Genomic DNA, 27167 nt, shown 5'->3' on the forward strand with positions numbered 1-27167 from the left:
GAATTTGTTGGAGGACTCCATTTCAAACCTGCCAAACCTCTGCCTAAGGTAACCTATTCCTGTTTGTTTTGCCTAGTTTACTTGGCATTTCCAGTAGGAAAATATCTGTGTTCTTTATTTAGACTGCTGATCACAATGAGAGAGATATGGGAAGATGGGTAAAGCGACCCGTCAATTACAAACTTAAATATTTCAATGCCATTGCAATTATCCGAATTTCATTATCATACAGACTAAAGTACTATACTTTGAAGACTTTTGGAATGGGCCAGTTAAATTAAGTCCTTATTATTCAACATATAAGAAAGTATCCATCATTCATTCAAAAAATATTCATAGGATAGTCCAAGGATAGTGTTGGATATGCAGAGAAACAGTGCAGAAATGATCTCCACAAATACACATATAACATTCAACTTGGAATGGTAGAATAGCAACAAGTAACAAAAATTGCATGAAAAGTATTATAATAAGGAAAGACTACAAGCTAGAGAACATCCTGCAGGACCTCAGAGTCATTGATAATTAAGGGGGACCTGAAGGATGTGCAGTAATAAGAGGAAGGGCTGGGGAGAGAGACAGACACAAAGTTAAGCAGGTAGAGTAATAACAAGTTGCCAAGAATTCTACGTTTAGTCTAGTGGGAAGAGGCTGAGTAAAGAAGCAGATGATGCTGGAGAAGTAAGTTAGAGAAAAATAATTATAAGGATGTTGAAGCATCTAGTAAGAGCATGAGGGAGCCAATGAAAAGGAGAAAAGGGAGACAATGATCAGATTTCCTTTTTAAAAAGTTCTCAATTGCAGTCACTGTATTGGGCTGCAGAGGGAAAAGAGTGGAAGGGGGGGATCATTTAGGAGGCTGTTGCAAGAGTTTCGACAACATATGATGGAAAACTAGACATTAAAGATATGACTACACTTAAAATTATATCAACCTCCTATTTCTATTCAGTGGAAAAAATTACTTAATACATATAAAATGCTTAAAATGTCTCTGGCATATTGTTGGTGATACAGATGTAATAGTAAGCGTTGTTTTTATCATTATTTTTGTTACTATCATAGATATTATTAATACTTAGTATGTGTCAGCTGATTTTGATATGATTTCTCATCTCATAAGAACTGTTTGCTGGTGGATTCAAGACTGTATTTTCTAGCAAAGTCACAGAGAACAGATACCCTGTGCAGTACTTAAAAGTAAATGTATAATCTGGCAATCAGATGAGCAAATGGGAATGCTAAATATTTTCTGAGGGTGGAGGCTCTTCATCAGTATTCTAGCATTAAGGGAAGACTGTTCCTCAACAATACGAATGTGCACCCCAGCAATATCTGCAGTGAAACCCAACACTTACTTGCCTTCACTACAGAATTTAAACAACTCCTCATTTGAGACCCAGTGTTTAACATCCAAAGCGTAAAAGAAATTTGCTTATTAGAGCAAGTGTGTTCTGCCACACATCAAGCCTGTATGTAATCTCAGTAAAGAGCCCTCAGGGCACATGGTTCTCAACATCATAGCTGCCTGCCACAAAAATCAAAGAAAGAATGTACACTGCATATATATTGAGGACCACAAATTCTGCATACTTAATAAAAACCACATAATTTCTACCACTTGGATTGGAAAATTGCCCATAGTTTAAAATTATAAATAGTATAAAATTAAAAATAATTCTGTTAGTATATAGGATGATATTTCTTACGAGAGAAAGAAAGAATCTATATGTTTTAAACTGACATCATACCTTTGAGACATAAATAGAAAGCAAGCATTCTTTAATGAATTATTAAATGATCTACTAAGAGATCTTTTTTTGTCTACCACTTGATTTGAAGCACCATAAAAATTACATCTTAGTCAAGGGTTAATATCTCTTTCGATTGCAAATTGTTTAGGCTCACGAAAACATTCACAAGGGTAAAGGGTGAGGTAAGATAAGTTAAAGTTCTATTCAATCTAAATCTGTTCTTGAAAGAAGTCCTCCTTCACATCAAGGGAAAATGGCAATGCCAGTAGGAGTGAAAAAAGAGGAGAAGGAGAAGAATGAATAGCAGCATAATCATAATAATTGGTAATAGCAGCTGTTGTTACTAAGTTGCAGAAACAAGATTTGAAATCAAGTCAATGACTGTGAAGACTGTCCTTATTGTTTATAACAGAACGGAAATTGTTCCCCCAAACTACTTGCTTTCCATTAGCTATTAGAATCACAGGTAATTTCTGTATTTTCCTTTTAAGAAATTTCATTGGACAAATTGCAACAAAATCCTTACAAAAGCTTATAGTCTTTGACCTCATAGTATACTCATATGAAATTATACAGAGACAAATAATCAAGATATGCAAAAATGCATAAAGCTTTCACACGAAGAATATACCCGGATAAAGAGTAGGGGTGAATGTTACTTCCTTTTCGATTATTTTTCACATTTTTCCAAATGTTCTTTCAATGAGTATGTGTTATTGTTGTAAGGACGTCACAGAATGAAGACAACCTGTCCAACTGAGTGATTAAGCTATAAAGAAGTTTTATTACTGTAGTAGTCTAGGGATCCATCTTCCACAGCATGGTTGAAGGAGGCTATTGGCAGAGTGCTAATGAGGCAAAACATTGAACAGAGGTAACCATTAGTGGTGCTAAAGGTTACTGGACTTGCACAGATTACCAGGATGCACAATGTTAGTCATAAGAAAGTACAGTGACCTTCATATGAAACTAATGTCATCAGAGTGGAATTATACTTTAGGAGAATTCTCTGGACAATGTAGAGTCTGTAAGATAAAAGTTTGGAAATTTATTCCTTTTTTCTTTATTCTGTAAAAAACAGCTTTGAAAAGAAGCTTACAATAATTAGGATGAGATAGTATACTTATAATATTGGAAGGATTAAGTCATTAATTTTCAGAGAGAAAGGAACAAATAATGAAGTTAAAACAGAAGGACCAAAAAAAAGTTGAATGTGCAGTTCTGGTGAGATATTCAGGAAACTTGTGGCTCCTCTGCATTTGTTTTTTTGGTAAGAGAGTACACTGAGCAATGAGAAATTACTCTAGTACAGAAAGTAATAATTTTTTTAATTGTCAAATATCTGGGACTACAAATCAGAATAATTCTAAAACAATTTCAGGTAAATACAGATTCACCAGAAACTTTATATAGTTTGACCTGAGCTCCTAAAGGAGGTGATCGGCTCTCTGCTGCAGGACGCCTGCTGTACCTCTCCCTCTGTGGGGCAGCTGCTCCCTGGGGTACTCAGGGAGGCGATGATGAAGGCCCCTCACAGCCAGTTACACCTAGCACATTCCACTAGGACATCCCCTTTACAATATGATTTCAGGGCAAAAGGTGTCATACATAAACAAGTCAGAAATGTCTTGTATACAAGTATATTTCTGGATTATAAGTGGGAATCATAGGGCTAGTTCATGGAAATCCCAAATACGAATACCAGACTCATGAATAACAGTGATTCTTAACCTCTAGCCTTTGAAGAGTGATTTAGGAAAACAGCTTGGGAAATACTGATTAAGTTTAAGTTAGATATAATGTATTATATAGCTGAGTGAAAAAAGATATAAAGTCATCCCAGTCATAAAAATCTTCTTCTTAGTGCTCATAGAGAAATAAAATGCTAATGACTAAACAAAAATAATTCTCCAGAAAACCTGCCTGGAATAAAAACAAATGTTTTAGTAGAACTACGACAGTAAAGAATTCAAGGTGAGTTAAGACCCTGCTGTCTGGTATCCCTTCAGAAATCTTTAGCAGCAATTAATAACGTTGTAAGTAAAGAATATAGATATAATATTGTTTACCATGTACTGGTTCTATTTCATTTTTTGCTTACGTATACACACAGACACACAGAGACACAAACACACTTTTACACAAATATACATAATAAAAGAAATCAATTTCGTATCAACTGGATACTACCGAAGGAAAGGAGGGATTAGGTCTGTTATAAACAGCCACTGATGAAAAAGAAATGGAGGTTCCTCAAAATATTAAAAATAAATTGCCACTTGGTCCAACAATTCTACTTACAGGTATATATCCAAAAGAATTGAAATTAAAATCATTATAAGATAGTTGCACACCTATCTTCATAGTAGCACTATTCACGAGAGCCAAAAGGTGGAAGCAACCCAGTGTGTATAGATGGATGAATCAATAAGCAAAATGTGGTTTATATATACAATGGAATATTACTCAACCTTAAAATAGAAGGAAATTCTAACACATTCTACAACATAATGAAACTTAAAGACATTATGCTAAGTAAAATGAGCCACTCACAAAAAGACAAATATTGTTTGATTCCAGTTATATGAGGTATCTAGATGAGACAAATTCGTAGAAACAGAAAGTAGAATGATGGTTGCCAGGACAGGTGAAGTGGAAAATGGAGAATTATTGTATAATATATCGAGTTCCAATTTTGCAAGATGAAAAAGTTCTGGAGATTGGTGACCCAGCAAAGTGAATTTACTTAATGCTACTGAACTGTATACTTAAGAATGGTTAAGATGGTAAATTTTATGTTATTAATATTTTACCACGATTTAAAAAAGAATCCACTACTCTAATAATTCCTGATAGATGATTTTCTCTTCTTAGTTGTTTCTAGCAATCCTTTCAATTGTGTTTGCTATGTTGTTGCTCTTTAATGGTGGAACAAATCTTTCTACATAAGAAATGGAAGAGTTTGTCCAGAGTTCCGGAGAAAATGGTATTGTGGTTCTTACTCTGGCGTCAATAGTCAGTCACATGACAGAAGAAAGAGCCAATGTGATTGCATCAGCCCTTGCCAGAGTCCTCAAAAGGTTAGATAAAGCACCTTATAGTGGAGGACTTCTTAAGAGTCTGTTAAATTTTGTAAAAGGCCTGATTGCAGAAATTTCCTCTATGAAAGGTAAACTATTACGTCAGCTCCAATTTACTTTAGGTGTCAGTTTAAAACAAAATATGCACTGCAGGAGCTAGAGTGGTACAGAGGGTGTTCAAACTGATAATAACTTTGGCATTAACATTGTGATCAGAAATAAAGATATTTAAGAGGTGCAGTGTGAAGTTTTGGTATTATAATGGTATTGTGGGCACATACAGATATCACCGAATTCTGCCCTGTCCTTTGCTCCTTTTCCTTGCAGGATTCCTGAGAGCACTGTACACACTACAGATGTTCTCAGAAAGCAGTTAACTTTTAAAAGTAACATTAAGAAGGAATTGATAATAGTCTGAAAGGAATGATGCAGTTTAGGCTTGTCAGGTAATCCAGGCCTCTTTTTCTTCCCTTGAAGTTTGGAATAAGCCTATTCAACGTGCTTTTCAGGGTCCTATTCAGAGAAAGGATGGCCAGGGCTCAACAAGCTGCATCCTGGCACCTATCCAACCACAATGATTTAGAGAAAGAAAGAACTGACCTGAAAAGAAAGGAGAAAACCCTGCCTTTGTGAACTGAACCTGCTAAAATCTCAAGCAGGAAGACAGAAGAGGGTGGAGGTGGGTCCACCCCTTATGGTGACCCTGTGCTTTATAAAATGTGACCCTGCAAGGACTCTGCTCTAATTCATCAGATAACAACTCCTCCAGATTGAAGAAGAAGGAAATACAAAAATAGTCAGCCAGAAGTAAGCCTAGCATAAAAAATTTTCAGATGCCCCTTCTCCATAAAATACGGTAGTTAATTATTTCTAATATATAGAATGTACCTGCAGTCTCTGTGTATTTGTGAACTACTTTTTAGTCTCCTAACTGATATATCTTTCTCCTTAACACCTATGCTAATTTGCTGGAAACCTGAAGTTACTTTGACACACACATAGCAAATAAAATTTAACCACTTGTAAATTAAAGTCTAGCTTATGAGGATGGCTTGGGAATTCCAAAATCCGCACTAATTTTGGTACTACGCTTAGAAGTGGCTTGGCTTTAGGAAATCATATGAATGAAAGCTGGCAATGCATTGTATCACATCATTGACGTGTTTAACAGTCAATTGAATAAACTTTAGCATCATCCTGATATTCAATCGTTTTCAATGGCTATACTATTATTTATGAAGTGCCAATGGGCTCTTCTTTTCTACATTTAAAGAATTTTCAAACCTAGCCTTAGTGATAATACTGGGTTTATGTAAAAAAGTTACCACTTGAAATGTTTTCTTGGAAGTAGTGATTGATAATTAGTAATCTAAAAGAAGCCAAGCATACTTTTTAAGCAGAAATTATTTACAAGTATTAATAAATTGTCAAGTATCAGAATTATATAATTCTCTCAAATAGCTGATTGCCCTGAGTTTTAAATCAAAAAATGTTGAAGTAATAACTTATGAAACAAGAGGATGTATCTAACCCACTTCCTATATCAATGAGGAAGAAATGTTAATAATAAATCTGGAGGATGAGAGCTAGTATAATAAATAGTTAAAACAAAACGAATATGCAGATCATTAGTAATTTGCTTCTGTTTTTTGCACTAGAATTTTAATGACTACCTAAAAATTTGTACGTGCTTAAATTAGTCACTGATAATCTCGTTGTGTAACCCTTAAGTGTGAAACAACATAATTACATTCATATCTGATTAATATAAAAATAAATACACGTAATATGAGTATTCCTATTATATCCTGTTATCATTATCTAACATCTCTTGTCTTCATTACCTCATCTGTCATATGGAAGGGGTTTAAGAAGATGACTCATCGGTTTAGATTCTGACATGCTGTATCTTAGAAGTTGACTCCTGGAATAAGGTATTTTCTTTAACAAGTTAGATCCAGACTGGATGGCAAGGAACCAGCTACCTTAAGGCCAAATACTCGGCTCTATAAGTGGATCCCCCAGAATGACCTTCTTGGTAAAATTCCGGAAAAAAAAAAACACTGAAATGAGACAAACAGCCAACTGGAGTGATAATAGTTCACCAGGAAAGAAATTTATTGAATATTTACTACTGGAAACCTCAAAAATAAAACTTAACGGCCTTATATTTATTTCCCAGTCTCAGGAAAATAGGATAAGATATAACAGTTGGCATTTTACTATACACAGTCACATTCCTTATGGCCAGAATGAAAATACCTTTATTTTAGGTGTAATTACCTCTTACAGAGCATTTTTCGACACCTTTCTGGGTTGTCACTCTGTCTCCTAATTTCTCCCCTTGCACCAATCCTTTGCCCCACTGTGGGGATATATCAGGTGCCACTGTCAAATACAGCTATTCTTTTATTACCAGTGAGTTTATGTTTTCTATAGGAAAAAAATCTACATCTTTTTCAAGAAGTAATAATACATTTCATGATAAAGTATACTCTTTCCTTCCTCTGATTCCTGTGCCACCACCACAATGCTTCCTGCTGCCTTGACACACTTCTTAGCAGACTCAGTGACTTCACTGTTTCATTAAGAGAATATATTCTAACATGCTCCTCCCACCTTCTTTTGCACATACTCTTCTTTTAATCCAGAATGTTGTCTTTCAACTTTTCCAGCTGGCAGCTTGTATTTATCTTTCAAGTCACAAGAAACGCTTCAATCTTCTACGTAGCCTTCACTTACCTCTCCAGCATACATAGATGCTTCTTCCTTTGATCTCTGAAAGGCATTATTTTGCACTTTCATGTGTATTCTAATCTCTTATCTAAATACATTGCCTTTTCAATGTCTTATATTGCCCTCCTGTCACTTTATTCTAAGACTTATAATTAATAATTTGCTGAAATTTACCCAATCCCAGGTCATCCAAAAACCAAAGCCTTTATAACTCATGGTGGAACCAATGGCATCTATGAGGCGATCTACCGTGGGATTCCTATGGTAGGCATTCCTTTGTTTGCGGATCAACCTGATAACATTATTTGCATGGAGGCAAAGGGAGCAGCTGCTAGACTGCACTTGAACACAATGTCAAGTATAGATTTGCTCAGTGCATTGAAGATAGTCACTAATGATCCTTCATGAGTATCACAATTTTTTTCAATAGACAATATTTACAAATAGGTTCTCTTGTTAATGGTGAGTAGGATTTTCATCCCACTTTTAAGAAGCTAATTTTGAAATTATTAACATGGTTTAACCATTCTTAAATCTACTTTTACTTTCAACCACACGTGTATTTCAAAGTTGCATTTTTACCCTATTCATTTAATGGACAACCAACTAATGCAACAATTTTCTACACACAAAAAAATGTAAATTTCTACAGGTAATTTAAAAGGACACACTTTTAAAAATGATATAATCCATGGAAGGAAAGAAAGATGAGCTGGAAGAAATATGATAATTTATATCAATTCAGTACCTAACATTTCTGAAATTATAAATCTCTTTTTTGCTCAAAAATTGATTTCCCATTACTTTAACATATTTTATAATTAAATACAATTTCCATACCAAAAAAGTTACCTAAGTGTAAAATTCAAAAATATGCAGTATGTTTACAGAGCTGTGAAAGTCACCATAATATAAGTTTAGGACAGTTTTGTCACCACAAAAAGAAATCTGACCTGCCTTAGAAGTCATTTCTCATTCCCCCTCCCCAAAGCACCATTAGTCAACTTTCTGTCTCTATGGATTATTTCCCCTGGAAATGAGATCATACAATGTATGGTCTTTTGCAAAGGGCTTCTTTCACATCAGCTAATGTTTTTGAGTTTCTTCTCTGTTGTAGCTTTGTATTGCTGAATAATATTCTATGATACGAATATAGCTCATGTTACTTATCCATTTGTCAGTTCTTGGGCATTTTGGTTATTTCCATATTTGGCTGTTATGAATATCACTATTATGTTTTTGTGTGAACACACATTTTCATTTGTTTTGAGTAGTTTCTACAAGTGGATTCTGGGTCATATGGCAACCTTATGATGAACTATCAACCTGATGTCCAAAGAGGCTGCACCATTATACACTCCCACCAGCAGTGTATGAGGGTTCAAGACTCCACATCATTGTGAATACTTGTTATTATCAGCCCTTTTTATTATAGCCATCCTAATGGATGTGAAGTGGTCTCTCTTTGTCTACCCTTGAAAGCAAAGATGTTGAGCATCTTTTCTTGTGCTTGTTGGCCATTCATCGATGTAACATGTAGAAACGCCTATTTCATTCCTTCGCCAATTTTTTAATCGGGTTATTTGTCTTCCATTATTGGATTGTAAGAATTCTTTATACAGTATGAAGGTACTGAACTTATCAGATATTTGATTTGAAAATATTTTCTTCTAATCTGGCTGGTAGATTTTTCACTCTCTAATTGGTGTCTTTTAGAGCAGAAAACTTTTTAATTTTGATAAAATAAATATTTAACAATTAAATCTTTCCATACTCCAAAGGATAATAATACTGTTCAATTTGTAATGCCTAGTCTGGCAACAATCAATTCAGGACTTGTTACTACTATCAGCATTATTATTATATTAGAAGGGTATCACATAAGAATACTTTAAACATATATTATCAAGAAGAAAACAGTAGTACAATTAACTTTAAAAAGACTTTTAAAGGGGCTGGCCTGGTGGAGTAGTAGTTAAGTTTGCATGCTCCACTTCCACAGCCCAGAGTTCGCAGGTTTGGATGCCAGGTGCAGAGTTAGTCCCATTCATCAAGCCATGCTGTGGTGGCATCCCACATAAATTAGACGAAGATTGGCACAGACGTTGGCTCAGCAGCAATCTTCCTCAAGAAAAAAGAGGGATATTGGCAACAGATGTTAGCTCAGAGCCAATCTTCCTCATCAAAAATAAATACTTTTAAAAAGGCAAGAAAAAATAGAAAAAGAAACGTGAAACAGGCTGGACAAATAGAAAAGAAAATACAGGATTATGTAGTAGATGCAAATGTGAACATATCACTACTTACAGTTAATCTAAACAGATTAAATCATTTAAACACAAAGATTGTCAGACTAGATTTCAAAAACTAACTATATATATATACTGTTTACAAGACATGCTTACATAGAAGTATACAAGAAGATTGGAAGCACAAAGGAAGGAAAAGATCTATTCCAGCAGTAACCAAAGAGAGATGTTGTACCTATACCAACATCGGACACAGAAGACAAGAAGTAACATTGAAAATAAAGAAAAACACTTCACAATGCCAAATTGGTTAATCTTTCAAAGCAATACAAACTATTAATTGGTAATATCTACAAGTAAATCCTCCAATGAAACAAAGTAAAAGTAGACAAGAAGAATAATCAAAATACACAAATCTATAGTGGATGGCATGACTCAATATTTAGAAAACCTCAAAGAGTCCACCAAAAAACTATTATAAATACAATTAACTAATACAGTAAAGTTGCAGCGAACAAAATAAACAAACAAAAGTCAGTTGCATTTCCATAAAAATGCAGCAAAGAGAGAAATTGAGACTACAATTCCATTTACAATCACAAAAAAAAAAAAAAAAACCCCAACAAAACCTAGGAATAAATTTAGCCAAAGAGGTGAAAGATCTGAACACTGAAAACTATAAGGCATTATTGAAACAAATTGAAGAAGACATAAAGAAATGGAAAGACATTCCATACTCATGGATAGGAAGAATAAACATAGTTAAAGTGTCCATATTACCTAACGCAATCTGCGGAAGAATAAACATAGTTAAAGTGTCCATATTACCTAACGCAATCTGCAGACTCCACGCAATTCCAATTAGAAGCCCGATGACATTCTTCATGGAAATGCAGCAAAGATTCCTAAAATTTATATGGAACAACAAAAGACCCCAATTTTCCAAAGCAATCCTGAGGAAAAAGAACAAAGCTGGAGATATCACACTCCCTGACTTCAAAGTATACTACAAAGCTATGGCAAAAAAAACCCCAGCATGATACAGGCAGTTAAACAGACCCACAAGTCAGTGTAACAGAATTTAAAGGGCAGAAATAAACCCACACATCTATGGATAGTTAATTTTCCACAAAGGAGCCAAGAATATACAATGGAGAAGGGAAAGTCTCTTCAATAAATGGTATTGGGAAAACTGGACAGCCACATGCAAAAGAAAGTAGATTATTATCTTAACGGCATACAAAAAAATTAACTCAAAATGGATTAAAGACTTTAATGCAAGACTGAAAATCATAAAAGTCATAGAAGGAAACATAGGAAGTATGTTCTTTGACATCTGTCTTAGTGGTATCTTTTTGAATACCGTGTCTCACCCATCAAGGTAAAAAAATTAAAAAATAAATGAAATGGACTACATCATATGAAAAACTTCTGCATGGGAAATAAAACCATCAACAAAATGAAAAGACAAGCCAGCAACTAGGAAACAATACTTGAAAATCATATGTCCAATAAGGGGTTAAGTTCCAAAATATACAAAGAACACATACTACTCAACAACAAACAAACAAACGGATCAAAAAATGGGCAGAGGATATGACTAGACATTTTTCCAAAGAAGATACGTAGATTGCCAACAGGCAAATGAAAGGATGTTCAACATCACTAATTATTAGGGAATGTAAATCAAAACTACAAGAAGGTAACTCACCTCCTACTCATCATAATGGCTGTTACTAAAAAGATGAGGAATAACAAGTATTGGAGAGGGTGTAGAGAAAAGGGAAACCTCATGCACTGCCAGGAATGCAAAGCAGTGCAGTCACTATGGAAAACAGTATGGAGACATCAAAAAAATAAAAATAGTGCTACCATATGATTCAGCTATTCCACTTCTGAGTATTTATCCAAAAAACATGAAAATAATAATTTAAAAAGATGTTCACGCCTATGTTCATTGTAGCATTATTGACCAAAGCAAAGAGTTAGGAGCAATCTAACTGCCCATCAATAGATGAATGGATAAAGAAGATGTGATATACTTTTACAATGGAATACTACTCAGCAATACAAACGACAAAATTCTGTCATTTGTGACAAAATGCATGGACCTTGTGGGTATTATGAGAAGTGAATTAAATCAGACCAAAAGTCAAATATCCTGTGATCACACTCACGACTGGAAGATAAAAGCAACAACCAAAAAACCACATAGACATAGAGATTAGATTAGTAGTTACCAGAGGGGAAAGGGAAGGGAGGAAGACTAAAGGGGTCATAGGGCACATGTGTTCAGTAACAAATGGTTATTAGGCTTTGAGTGGTGAACAAGATGTAGTCTACATAGAAATCAAAATATAGTGGCATACACCTGAAATTTATATAATGTTAAACCAATGTTACTTCAATAAAAAATTAATAAATAAGTAAATAAATGCAAATGGGAGATTTCACTTACCAAAAAAAAATCCTTTGAACCATCATCCAGGAAATTCTGTGTCAGCTATAAAACCACTTTATCTCTGTTTCTCCAGTCAGAGACTACAGATACAATCACCTCTCACTTCATATAGTTGTTACACTCATCTGTAATATATTACATAACACAGTGTCTTGTATATGCAAGGTCATCAAGTTTTAGCTGGATTATAGCACTTGTAGACATTAAACATATTTGTATAAAAACAAAGTCATCTACTTTTTGTTCTTTTGACTTGCTGTAATAGCGCTCTGACTGTTCACATAATGTATTTACTTTGTCAGGTAGGAGTTATATTTTAACTTCCTGATTGAGTCTTCCTCAGATATAAGCATGCCCAATGGCAAAAGGAAACAGCAAGTTGAAAAGAAGCATTGCATTCCACCAGGATGTCTATGAAATGGATTTCAGTTATGCTGCTGCTACTGCAGAGTTCTTACTTGAGACCTGGGAATGCTGGAAAGGTGATGATGTGGCCCACAGAATACAGCCACTGGATCAATATGAAGACAATCCTGGATGAACTTGTCTAGAGAGGTCATGAAGTGAGTGTTCTGACGTCTTCAGCTTCCATTCTTGTTAATCCCAACAAACCGTCTGCCGTTAAATTTATTAAATTTGAGACTCATCCTACAACTTTAAAGATAATATGAACATTTTTTCATGCAGATAATCTCTAAATGGATTTAGGATCTTCCAAAAGTTACATTTTCGACGTACTTTTCACTAATGCCAGAAACCCTTTGAGAAAATTCTGGTTGGATTGGAAAGTTCTGTAAAGATGTAGTTTTGAAGAGGAAACTTCCCAAAAAAACTCCAAGAATCAATGTTTGATCTCCTTCTTGCAGATGCCATTGGACCCTGCGGTCAGCTGCTGGAGGAGCCACTTTAAACACCAGTAGCGTATACTTTCTGCTTCTCTCTCGGCTGTACTTTTGAAAAGCATAGTGGGGACTTCCATTTCCTTCAACCCACATAGTTATTTTTATGTCAGATTTAAGTGATCAAATGATATTCATAGAGAGGGTATAAAATATGATTTATGTACTTTATTTTGACTTTTGGTTCCAAATGCTTAGTGAGAAGTGGAATGAGCTTTACAGTGAAGCACTCGGTAAGTCATGGTTTTAGTTAGCACCTTGAAGTCCTGACTCTTTTAGTGTCTTGGAAGGTGAGTTTATAAAGTCAGAGGAATGTGTTTCCTATAAGTGGAATGAAGAAATTATAAAATGATCTCTCAATCTGACAAATATTATGGAAATGCTTAAATTATAGGCCACTCAGGAATTGTCTCCTATGGTATAGTTTAGTTTCATTTAAAAGTTAAGCTTATTTACCATAGTACTTGAAGGATTTCTTCACAAGAGACAGATATATTGGCTCTTCACCAGACTTAGGAACCTGTAATTTGAGGTTTCTAATGATTTCATGTTCCTTCAATAAGTATATACACATCATCTCTTTAAAGATCTAAAATTCTTTTGAAGGTGGATATATACAGTATTAAACTACATTTTTTGAAAATTATCTATTTATTAAATAAAAAATGAGCCAAAATTTAGAATGAGCACATCTATTGCCATAATTTATAAAAATTTTTCAGATTTATTTGCAAAAAAATATTATTTAATAAGAAAATAATACTACGGTTCTAACATAAACCAAATGCAGGAGTAACCCTACTTTCCAAAACCTCACAGCTTACCTGGAAAATCTGGGATCAAGGGAATAGCTTGTTAAACTGTAGAAACTAAATTGAGTCCTCTGGGGAAAGATGTTCCCATGCACATGGTAAGGTTAACTGAGGAAGTGAAATCATTGTTTACATGTGCATTTGATACTTCTGCGCTTTACTGAGTAAACAAGTGTATGTTTAATTCTTTAGGGGCTTAGGTATATTAAATGTTTTATGATTCAGAGAGATCTCATGTAACTTTAGAGACAAAGTCTACTACACTTTGTCTTTTGTGTATATGTATATACATGAAAAACAAGTGTAAATCATAAACACATATAAAACATGTATATACATAAATACATTTTTATTTTGAAACCACAGACAGCTTTAAATATCTTTGGTTACATCATTCCAAGTTGCTTTTAGAAAATTACCTGGTATATGCATATTAAAATATTCTAGTTTCCTCTACCTTTGCTTTCCTTTTTCCCTTCAGGAAGACCCACTACAATAACTGAGTTAATGAAGAAAGCTGAAATGTGGCTCATTCGAAGCTACTGGAATTTAGAATTTCCTCCTCTACTCTAATCACATTTTGAATTTGATGGAGGACTCCACTCCAAACCTGCGAAACCTCTGCCTAAGGTGACCTATTCCTGTTTGCTTTTTCTTTTTTCACTTTGCATTTTCAGTAGGATTGATTCTGGGTTCTTCATTTAGAATGTTTGACTCACAGTGAGAGAGAGAGAGAAAGTGACCTGGCAATGAAAATCTCATATATTTCTACTAAGTTGCAATTATATAAATTTCCTTATCATGACAGAATAAAGAATTATACTTTGGAGACTTTGGGAATAGGGTCAGTTAAATCAAGGCCTCGTTATTCAAAACATAAGAAAGTGTCAGCAATTTATTCAGAAAACAATCTTAAAGTGACTAGCATAGGCGAAGCATAAGTGAAGGATAAGCAGAGAAACGTTGCAGAGCCTGCTTGTGCCCCACCGCACCAGACATTTAACTTTCAAAGAGAGAATATAATCAAGTAATAAAAATTGGGTGAAAGGTAAAACAAGGACAAAACATAAAGCTACCATAATGCTAGAGAACATCCCATAGGATTGGATCATAATACCTCAGGAGTGACGTCAGCAATCTGGTGGCATAATGAAATGTCTGGGGTTTCTCCCCCGCTTCAGCAACAAAAATTGTTATCTACCCATGAACAAAAGGGCCTTAATGGGAGTTTGGGGATCCAGCACCATAGCCAGGGGACCGTGGAAGAGTCTCATGCATCTGTGCTTCTGGTAATAGGTAGACAGACTCCATATTGGCCGTGGTACCTACAGAAGACTGGGAATTGTTTACAGCTCCTCACGGCTGCAGTCCAGGAGCACCTACAGAACACTGACTTGGGCAGTCACCTGTGTATTAGAGAGCCTTTGGAAGCCCAGATTTCCAGAAGAAGTCCCAGCATTTGGTTGGAGCACAAAATACATGAGTTTCAATGCTTTGGAGTGGGTGAGAGGAACAACTGGACTTTGCCAGCATCACCCCTCCCCTAAGGGGCAGCACAGCTTAGGGCTAAGAGAAGTCCCAAGATTTCTCCTGCAAGGGAAAAGGAGAGCCGGTGAATGGATGCCAAGCTTCGCCACCTGTTAGGATGCTTCCAAAGACTCGTTTCTCTCTCACAGCATACAGAGTATTAAATTATCTCTTCAGGGGCCAGCCCCATGGCCAATTGGTTAAGTTTGGCCCCTCCGCTTCAGTGGCCCAGGGTTTTGCTGGTTCAGATCCTGGGTGCGGACATGGCACCACTCATCAGGCCACACTGAGGTGGCATCCCATATAGCACAACCAGAAGGACCTACAGCTAGAATATACCACTATGTACCTTGGGGAAGGCTTTGGGGAGAAGAAGAAGAAGAAGAAGAAGAAGGAGAAGGAGAAGGAGAAGGAGAAGGAGAAGGAGAAGGAGAAGGAGAAGGAGAAGGAGAAAGAGAAGGAGAAGGAGAAGGAGAAGAAGAAGAAGAAAAAGAAGATTGGCAGCAGATGTTAGCTCAGATACCAATCTTTAAAAAAGGAAAAAATATGAATTTGGTGACTGGGGGGAGGGAATAGATCAGGAGAGTGGCGTATAAGATTCCCTGAGGGCGTTAAAGGGACTTGGTTCCTCCTGCTGTGTTCCAGACTCACCAGGAAGCCTGAGCACAAGCCACAATGAAAATCTCTCCTACAGATACCCCAGCTGGCCTGTAGGCACCCACAGAGCACTGAGTTCTAAACTCACAACTCCTACAGTCAGTTCCCTGCAAGAGGAAGCTTTGACAGACGGCTAGGGAGCATGAGCAGGAAGCAGTTAAGGGTCTGGGGCAAGAGAGAAACCACAAACTTGAGCTGTAGCAACACCTCAGGGAAAGAAAAGGGAAGCTAACAGCAGCTGGACAGGTGCTTTATAGGGTGGCGAGAAGACATACAGCCTTAAGAAGCCTTCCACAAGAGAGAGCAAGAAGCATGGAGCAGGTGTATCCATAAAAGATCTGTGAAAGCCACATCTACAGCAGGACTAAAGAAAGTCTTCTCTGCCTGAAGGCTGTTAGTAGAGATTGAAGTAGGTGACCGCCAGTTTAAGTGCAAAAACAACAACACAAAACTCCAAAGAACATGAACAATCAAGGAAATATGAGATCATGAAAAGTTGACATTAATCCTCCAGTAACCCAATGCAAAGATATGGAGATATACTACTTACTCAACAAAGAATTCAAAATAGCAGCTTTAAGGAAACTCAATGATCTACAAGAAATTCAGAACACTTGTACACTGATGGTGGGAATGTAAATTGGTACAGCCTCTATAAAAATAAATATGGGGGTTCCTCAAAAGCAGAACTATCCTATGATCCAGAAATCCTACTTCTGCATATATATCCAAAGGTAAGAAAAACAGAATATCCAAAAGATATCTACAATACCATGTTTATTGCAGCATTATTCACAATAGCCAATATATGGCTAAAACTTGTGTCTGTCTGTGGATCAATGAGTAGAGAAGATGTGATACACACACACACACACACACTGGAATATTAGTCGGGCATGATAAAGAAAGAAATCCTGCTATTTGGAGCCACGTGGGTGCCCTTGAGGGCATTATGCTCAGTGAGATAAGTCAGACAGCAAAGGACAAACAATGTTCGATATCACTTATATGTGGAATCTAAAAAAGCTGAACTTGTAAAAACAGAGAGTGGAATGGTCATTACATGGGCTGGTGGGAGGGAGGAGATTGAGAAGATGTTGGTCAAAGGGTACAAACCTGCAACTCAAAGTGAAGTTCTGACAATATAATGCACATCATAGTGATGATACTCAACAATAGTCCATTATATACTGGAAAAGTTCTAGCGAGTACATCTAAAATGTACTCACCACACACAAAAAAAATGATAAATATGTGTGACCTGATAGAGCTGTAATCTAATACAGTGGTAATCATATTGCAATGTATAAATCAATCAAATCAATGCATTGTACACCTTAAAACTTACAGAGTGTTATATGACCATGATATCTCGGTTTTAAAAAATGGAGCATTAAACAATAATTAGGCTAAGACAGTAAACATTTTATGTTGGAAAGCTTAGGTCATTAATTTCCAGGGGAAGAAAATCAATTTAAAACAGAAGCATCAAAAAAAACAAGTAAGAAGTTTTCACCAGGTATCCAGGAAACATTTCACTCCTTACATTTTTGAGGGAGGTGGAGGGGTAAGAGGTGCATTGAGCTATGAAGAATTTACTTGGTATAGAATGTAATAAAATTTGGAAGCTGGTAAGCATCAGGGACCACAAGTAAGGACAATTCTGAAACAATTACACGTGAACAGAGCTTTATCAGGAACTTTATATATTATATATATGCTATATATTTTTATATATATTGAGCTACTCGGGGAGGTGACCAGCTCTCTGCCGCAGGAAGCCTGCTGTATCTCTCCCACTGTGAGGCAGCTGCTCCCTGGGGGACTCAGTGAGGTGAGGATGAGGACCTATCGCTGTCAGTTACACATAGCCCATTCTACCAGGACATCCACTTTACAGAATGATTTCAGGGCCAAATATGTCATACATAAACAAGTCAGAAATATGGTCACTCATTTAAATAACAAATATATTTCTGCATTACAAACAGAAATCTGAAGGCTGTCTAATGGAAACTCCAAACAATAATATCAGACTCATGAATAACAGTGATTCCTAACTCCCAGCCTTTAAAGAGTGATTTAGGGGAGAGCTTGGGAAGTACTGACAAAGATTAAAGTGAGGTATAAATTATTACAGAACTTAGAGGAAAAAGATACAAGTCATCCCAATCATAATTAACTTTTACCTAGTGCTCATTGTCAGAGAAATAAAATACTAATGACTAAACTAAAATAATTCTCCAGAAAACCTGCCGGGAATAAACACAAATATTTTAGTGGAACTATAAGAATAAAGAACTAAAGGTGAGTTAATATTCTGCTGTGTGGCCTCCTTCCAAGGATCTACATTCATAAGTATTAGCAGTATAAATGTAGAGTCTGAGTATACTATTTTCCAAGAGTTATCTCCTCCTCACTACTGTGTAGCGGCTCTCTTCAGTTTCTTGCTTAACAAACGCAAATACACACATACTTGCAAAAAGATGCATAGTAAAGGAAATTAATCCCATATTACTTGTATCCTTACAAACTGAGAGATTAGGTCTGTTATGTAACAGACACTGATGAAAACATAATGGAGTTTCCTCAAAAAATTAAAAATAGAATTACCATAAGGTCCCAGAATTCCACTTCTGGGTATTCATCCAAAAATTGAAATTAGGATCCCAATGAGATATTTTCACACCCAGCTTCATAGCAGCACTAATCACAAGAGCCAAAACATGCAAGTAACTCAAGTGTTCATCAATGGATGAATCAATAAAAAAAAATGTGGTATTTACACACAATGGGATATTACTCAACCTTCAAAAGGAAGGAAATTCTGACACATCCTACAACAGGGACAAACCTTGGGATATTATGCTGAGTGAAGTAGGCCAATCACAAAAACGACAAATACTGGACGATTCCACTCATATGAGCTAAATAAACTAGTCAAATTCATGAAAACAGCAAGTAGAATTAAGATTGCCAGGAACTGGTGAAGACGGGAAAGGGAAATTATTGTATAATGGGTGGTCCCAGTTTGGCAAGATGGAAAATTTCTGGAAATCGGTTATACAACAAGGTGTATATACTTAACAGTATGGAACCGTACACTTCAGAAGAGTTAAGGTGGTATATTTTATGTTATGAATATTTTACTACAATTAAAAAAAAACAGCCACTACTGCTAATTAATAGGAATTATAATTCCTATTAATACTTGATTCTCTCTCTTTAGCTGTTTTCAGCAGTCATTTCAATAGTGTTTTCTACACTGTTTCTCTTTCATAATGGAGCAAATATTTCTCTGCAGGAAATGGAAGAGTTTGCCCAGAGCTCTGGAAAAAATGTTATTGTGGTGTTTACTTGGGGTCATTGGTCAGTAACATGACAGAAGAAAGAGCCAATGTGATTGCATCAGCCCTTGCTCAGATTCCACAAGAAGTTAGATAAAGTAACTTACAGTGGGCAACTACTTAATGAGTCTGTTAAACTCTGTAAAGGGTCTGATTATAAAACTTTCCTGCATAAAATGTACCTATTGTGATCATTCCAATTTATCTCAGATACCACTTTAAAAACCATAATATGAATGGCAGGTACTAAAGTAGTACAGAGAGTGTTTTTGATGGACAATAACTTTGGCATTAACATTACGATCAAAAAGAAATATTTTAGGTGTGCAGTGGGAAGTTTCAACATTATAACGATATTGTGAGCAGGTACAAAAATCAACGAATTCTGCCCTGTCGTTTGCTCCTTTTCTTTGCAGGATTCCTGAGGGCACTGCACAGCCTACAGATGCTCTCAGAAAGAAGTTAAATTACAAAAGTAACATTAGGCAGGAACTGTTAACATTCTGAAAGGCATCATGTGGTTTAGTGTTGTCAGGTAGTCCAGGCCTCTTTCACTTGCTCTAAATTTTGAAACAGACCTGTTCAGTGTTCCTTCAGGGTGCTATTCAGAGAAAGGATGGCGAGTGCTCACCAAGCTTCATCCAGGTACTTATTCAGCCAGGAGGATTTAGAGAAAGAGAAAAGCAGACTGAAAAAGAAAAAGAGAGAGAGAGAGAGAGAATACCTCTCTTGTGGTCTGGGCCCTGCTAAAGTCTGAAGCGGGAAGATGAAAGAGAAGGCGTGCAGGTCGGTCCAGCCCTTTATGTGACCCTGTGGTTTGTAAAATGCTAACTCAAGAGCACGCTGATTCTAACCTATCAGAATATTAGCTCCTCCTGATTGAAGAAGTTGAGGGGAACATAAAAAGAAATCAACCACAAGCAAGTCTAGCATGGGAAAGTTTTAGGTGCCGCCTTCTCCATAAAACATGGTAGTACATTATTTCTAATATATGCAGAATACACTCGGAGTCTCTGAGTATTTGAGAATTACTTTTTGGTTTCCTAACTGATAGAGCTTTCTCCTTATCGCCTATTTGCTGAGATTATTTTTGCTGAAATTATTTTAACATTTACACAGCAAATAGATGTTAACCACTGGTAAATTAGAATTCAGCTTATGAAGAGTGTTTGCAAATTCCAAAATCTGACCTAACATTGATACTGGACTTAGAAATGACTTGGCTATAAGAAACCGTTTTAATCAATGCTGTCAATATTTGGAGTGCATCCTTAAAGTTTTAATCGTTAATTGAATAAAATTTAGCATCATCATGATATTTGATTTTTTTCCAAACTTATTCTGTTATTTATGTAGGGGCAAGGGGCTCTTCTTTTCTACATTTAAAGAGTTTTCCAACCTAGCAATAGTGATAATACTCTGGATTCATGTAAAAAATTACCATTTGAAATTTTTCTTGGAAGTGGTGATTAATAATTAGTAATTAAAACAAGCTAAATTTACTTATTAGTTATAAATTATTTGTTATTATTAATAAATTATTAAATTTCAAAATTACCTGATTTTCACAAATAGCTGATTGCATACATTTCCCTTTTTGTATATCAAAAAATTAAAACTCTGATAAAATAACTTATGGAACAAGTGGATACAAGTAAATCCCTTTCCATATTACTCATAAAGAAATAAACAAATTAATAGTACATTTTGAAGTGGAGAGCTACTATAATAAACAGGTAAAACAAAATAAATGTGCAGATCATTAGTAATTTGCTACTGTTTTATGCGCTAGTGTTATAATGACCTTCCCCAAAATTTTGTATACACTTGAATTGGTCATTCATAATCTCATTTGTCTTATCCAAGTGTGAAACATCATGATTGCATTCATACTTGATTGAATATAAAATAAGTATATGAAAGATGAGTACTCCCATTACATCAATGTTTCAATAGTTCTCATTGTTTAGAATCTCTTATCTTCATTTCTTCTTCTGTCATATGTAAGTGGTTTAAGTAGATGTCTCTCAATCTATTTAGAATTCTAACTGCTATATATGTGTATATATGTATACATGTATATACACATATATATACAACTTTTAAGTTCGACTCTGAAATAAGGTATTTTCTTTACTCTAACAGATTATACAGAGATTTGATGGCAAGAAACCAAGTACCTTTGGGCCAACTACTCAGCTCTATAATTCTACCAGAATGACCTTCTTAATAAGACTCTGTAAAATAAACACTCAAATGAGAGGAACCTGAATTAGATGATAATAGCTCAGCAGAAAATAAATTTACTGAACATTTATTATTGGAAACTTCAAAAATAAAAATTAATTTCTTTACATTTATTTCCCAGTCTTGGGAGGAAAGGATAAGATATAACAATTGGCATTTTCTTACACACAGTCACACTTCTTAAGGCCAGAATCGAAGTATCTTTATTTTAGGTGTAATCACCTTTCACAAAACACTTTTCAACAACATTCTGGGTTGTCACTCTGTCATCTAATTCTCCCCTTACACAAATCCCTTCTCCGACTATGGGTATACATCAGATGCCACTGATAAATATCAGCTCCTCTTTTATTACCAGGGACTCTCCATTTTCTATGGGAAAAAAAATCCAAAATCTCTTTCACAAGTGATAGCATTTCATGATAAACTACAGCTTTTCTTTCCTCTGATTCTTGCCTCATCACTCTCACAGTACCTGCTGCCTTGAAATCCTTCATATCAGACTCAGTGACATCACGCTTTGCTTAAGACAATATATTCTAATGTATCGCCCTTCTCTTTTTTTTTTTTCCCACCACATCGTTTGTTTCTTTCTCAGACATGTTGTGTCTAACACTGTCCACCTGGCAATTTTGTATTCATCTTTGAACCCACAAGTCAAATACCAATCTTCTATGTAGCTTTCACTTACTTCTCCAGCAGACTTAGGTCTTCCACCTTTGAGTTGAAAGACATTTTACTGTAGCTTCATGGGTATAATAATCTTTTATTTAGAATACAATGCCTACTTCAGTACCTTATATTGCCCCAGTCTCATTTTATTATGACTTACGCATAATAATTTGCTGAAATTCACTCAATCCTAAGTCAACCAAAGACCAAAGCCATTATAACAAACACAGGATGGGACTAATGCCATCTATGAGGCAATCTACCATGAGATCCCTATGATGGTCATTCCTTTGTTTGTGGATCAACCTGATAATATTTCTCACATGAAGACTAAGTGAGTAGTTGATAGATTGCACTTGAACAAAGTGTCAAGTGCATATTTTCTCAATGCAGGGAAGGCAGTCATTAATGATCTTTTGTGAGTATCATATGAATTTTATAGTTAAACAGGTGAATTTTACGGTATGTAAATTATAATTATAAAATCTGTTAAATAATGATAATAAAATCAATTTTTGCATGCTAAGAGATTTACAGTTTCAGAAATTTAGGTAACAGAATGAAAGGATTTATGCTATTTCTTGTAGTTTATCAATTTTTCCTTCTATAGGTTCTATCATATTTTTAAAAATGTGTCCTTTTTACAATTACTTATGTAACTTTACATTTGTATCATAATTTTTATTTAATAGATAGTATTTATACATAGCGTTTTTTGTCAGTGGTGAGCAAGAGTTTCATCCAATTTTGAAAGCCTAACGTTGACATAATTAATATGACTTAATCCATCGTAAGTCTACTTTTATTGTCATCCAGACATTTATTTCTAATTTGAATTTTAGCCCCATAGATTTAGTGAGTATCCAATTGATGAAAATGGCCATACCATCCAAAGCAATCTACAGATTCAGTGAAATCCCTATCAAAACACCAACGGCATTTTTCACAAAACTAAAAAAAAAAATCCTAAAATTTGTATGGAACCACAAAATCCCCTGAACAGCTGAAACAGTCTTGGAAAGAAGAACAAAGCCAGAGCCATCATGCTTCCTGATTTCAAACTATATTACAGAGCTTTAGTAATCAAAGTAGTATGGAACTGGCATGAAAACAGACATATAGATCAATGGAACAAAACAGAAAGCCCATAAATGAACTCACCCTTAGATAGTCATTTAATCTATGACAAAGGTTGCAAGAATATACAAGTGAAAAAAAGTCTTTTCAATAAATGGTGTCAGGAAAGCTGAACAGCTACATGCAAGAGAATGAAACTGGACCACTATCTTACACCATATACAAAAATAAATTCAAAATGGATTAAAGACTTGAATATAAGACCCGAAATCATAAAACTCCTAGAAAACACATAGGCAGTACACTCTTTGACAGTAGTCTTAGTAATATTATTTTGGACCTGTCTCCTCAGGCAAGGGCAACAGAAGAAAAAAATAAATAAATGAGAGTACATCAAACAAAAAAGCTTTTGCACAGCAAAGGAAATCTAAAACAAAATAAAAAGACAATCTAGTGAATGGGAGAAAATATTTGCAAAGTATGTATTCGATAAGAAGTTAACATCCAAATGTATACAAAAAGTTTACGCAACTCAATATCAAAAAAGCAAACAATTTGATTGAAAAATAGGCAGACAACCTAAATAGACATTTTTTCCAAAGAAGATATACCGATGGCCCATAGGCACTTAAAAAGATGTTCAACATCACGAATCATCAGGAAAATGCAAATCAAAACCACAATGAGATATCACCTCACACAAGTAGGAATGATTTACATTATTTGAGGAGAAAATTCAAAAAATAACAAGTGTTAGTGAGGATGTGAAGAACAGAGAACGCCTGTGCACTATTGGTGGGGATGTAAATTAATACAGCCACTATGGAAAACAGTATGTAGGTTCCTCAAAAAATTAAAAATAGAACTATCATACAGTCTAACCATTCTACTCTGAGTGTTTCTCAAAGGAAACAAAAATACTAATTTAAAATGATATATGCCCTCCCATGTTCATTGCAGTATTATTTACAATAGCCAAAATATAGAATCAACTTAAGTGTCCATCCATAGATTAACGGATAAGGGAGATGTGAGATATATATGTATGTGTGTGTGTGTGTGTGTGTGCATACATATGTATATAATCTCACATATACTATATATATTTGATATATATAATGAATATTATTCAGTCATAAAAATAAAGAAATCTTGCCATTTGCAAAAACATGGATGGAAAAGGGTATTATGCTGAATGAAATCAGTCAGAAAGAAAAAGACATTTACTATATGGTTTCACATATGTGTGGAATCTACAAAACAGTACAAATGAACAAACAAAACAGAGATAGACTCATAGACCCAGGAAACAAACTGGTAGTTGCTAAAGAGGAGGAAGATTAAAGGGCAAGAAAAATAGGTGATATCGAGTTTGGCAATGGCTCTTAGATATCACAACAAAGGCATAAGCAATCAAATTAAAAATAGAGAATTTGGACTTCAGTGAAACTTAAAACTTTCATTGTATAAGTGACATCATCAAGAAAGTGAAAAAACAACCCACATAGTTGGAGAATAGATTTACAAATCATATATCTCTTAGGGGGTTTATATCCAGAATATGTTTTCTAAAAGTTCTTACAATTGAATAATAAGAAAACAAATAAAATGATAAAAAAACTGACAAAGGTTCTGAACAAACATTTCTCCAAGAAAAATACACAAGTAATCAACAAGTATATGCAAAGGTGATTAAAGTTATTAGAATCAGGGAAAGGTACTCAACCACAATGAGATACGACTTCATTCCCACTAGCATGGCTATAAATAAAGAGAAAAATAATAATAAGTGTTGGCAAGAAAATGGAGAAAGTAGAACCATTGTATGTTGCTGGTGGGAATGGAAAATGGTGCAGTCACTTTGGAAAACGGTATGCCATATCCTCAAAGGTGAAACATAGAATTACCATATGACCCATCAGTTCCACTTCTAAGTATATACACAAGACAAAGAAAAGAACACACATTAACATTTTAAATAAATGTTATTAAACATAATAACCAAAAAATGCAAAAAAAATCGATCAACTGATGAATGAATACACAAAATAAGGAAGATCCACACTATGAAATCTTATTTGGAAATAAAAAGGAGTGAAGCCCTGATACATGCTAAAACATGTGTCAACATTTACAACATTATTCTAAGTGAAAGGAGCCAGCCACGAAAGACCACATATTGCATGAATCCGGTTACAGGAAATACACAGAACAGGCAAATCTATAGAGACAGAAACTAGACTACTGATTGGCTATGGCTTGGAGGAGATGGAAGTTAGGGAGTTCCATCTAAGGGTAAAGGTTTCTTTACGGGTGAAGAAAATGCTCTTAAATTGAATGTTGTGGTGGTAGCACAATTTTGTGAATACACTATGAAGCATTGAACTGTATACTTCAAATTTGCAAATTGTATATGTGAATTTCACAGCAACAAAGTTTTTATTAAAAAACAACAAATGAAATGCTCTTGAAACATTGCATCCAAAAAATTATGTATAATACAGAATTTTGTACAGTCAACTGTATAATAGTTTTATCAATATTTCTTGAGTCAAGAAGACTGCAGACACAGTTGCCTCTCACTTGCCTCTGTTCTTGACACCCTTCCAAATACAGGTGACTTACACATACAAAGTCATGATCTCTAAATGGATGATTGCACTTATAGTCTTAACAGACATTAAATACATGTGTGCACATGAAGCCATCTACCTTTTGCATTTCCACTTGCTATCCAAATGCTCTGACTGTCCACATCATCCATTTGTTTTGAGGTGTAGGAGTTATATTTTAACTTCCTGATTGATTTCTCCTTGAATATAAACCTGAATAGAGAGGTAGAGAGATAGAGAGGATCAGCAATTTGAAAAGAAGCATTGCATTTCACCAGGATGTCTATGAAATGGATTTCAGTTCTGCTGCTGCTACTGCAGAGTTCTTACTTGAGCCCTGGGAATGCTGGAAAGGTGCTGGTGTGGCCCACAGAATACAGCCACTGGATCAATATGAAGACAATCCTGGAAGAACTTGTCCAGAGAGGTCATGAAGTGACTGTTCTGACGTCTTCAGCTTCCATTCTTGTTGATCCCAACAAACCATCTGCTATTAAATTTGAGATTTATCCTACATCTTTAAGAAAACATGATTTTGAGGGTTTTTTCACAAAAGTAATTGACAAATGGATATATAAACTGTCAAAATACACATTTTGGACATACTTTTCACTAATGCAAGAAATCTTTGGGGAATTTTCTGATTGTATGGAAAAGCTCTGTAAAGATGCAGTTTTGAACAAGAAACTTACAACAAAACTACAAGAATCAAAGTTTGATGTTGTTCTCGCAGATGCCGTTGGGCCCTGTGGTGAGCTGCTGGCTGAGATATTGAAAATACCTCTAGTGTACAGTCTCCGCTTCCTCCCAGGCTATAAAACTGAAAAACGTAGTGGAGGACTTCCATTCCCTCCGTCGTACGTACCAGTTGTTCTGTCAGAATTAAGTGATCAAATGACATTCTTGGAGAGGGTAAAAAATATGATGTATTTGCTTTATTTTGACTTTTGGTTCCAAACAGTTAAGGAAGCAAATTGGGATCAGTTCTACAGTGAAGTGCTAGGTAAGTCATGTTTTTAGTTGGTAGCTTGAACTCT

At 35.3% G+C, this 27167-nt stretch overlaps 1 protein-coding gene and 1 pseudogene across 3 annotated transcripts in view; both read left to right on the forward strand.

Moving 5' to 3' along the window:
* The first annotated feature begins 12658 nt into the window (after positions 1–12658).
* Positions 12659–21793, forward strand: LOC103542082 (UDP-glucuronosyltransferase 2B31-like; annotated as a pseudogene).
* Positions 21794–26327: 4534 nt separating this feature from the next.
* The window catches only part of LOC103542078 (UDP-glucuronosyltransferase 2B31-like), a 46119-nt gene continuing 45279 nt past the window's right edge, over positions 26328–27167 (forward strand). For 2 of the 3 annotated variants that reach the window (XM_070614761.1, XM_070614760.1), the window contains exon 1: positions 26362–27133. In XM_070614761.1, the coding sequence (XP_070470862.1) occupies positions 26410–27133 (724 nt within the window). In that variant the 5' untranslated portion in view covers positions 26362–26409. Of the gene's footprint in view, positions 27134–27167 lie in introns of all 3 variants that reach the window. The other variant, XM_070614759.1, reaches the window with a different exon arrangement.

The sequence above is a fragment of the Equus przewalskii genome, chromosome 3 (genome assembly GCF_037783145.1).
Source record: "Equus przewalskii isolate Varuska chromosome 3, EquPr2, whole genome shotgun sequence".
In the NCBI taxonomy this organism is placed as follows: domain Eukaryota; kingdom Metazoa; phylum Chordata; class Mammalia; order Perissodactyla; family Equidae; genus Equus; species Equus przewalskii.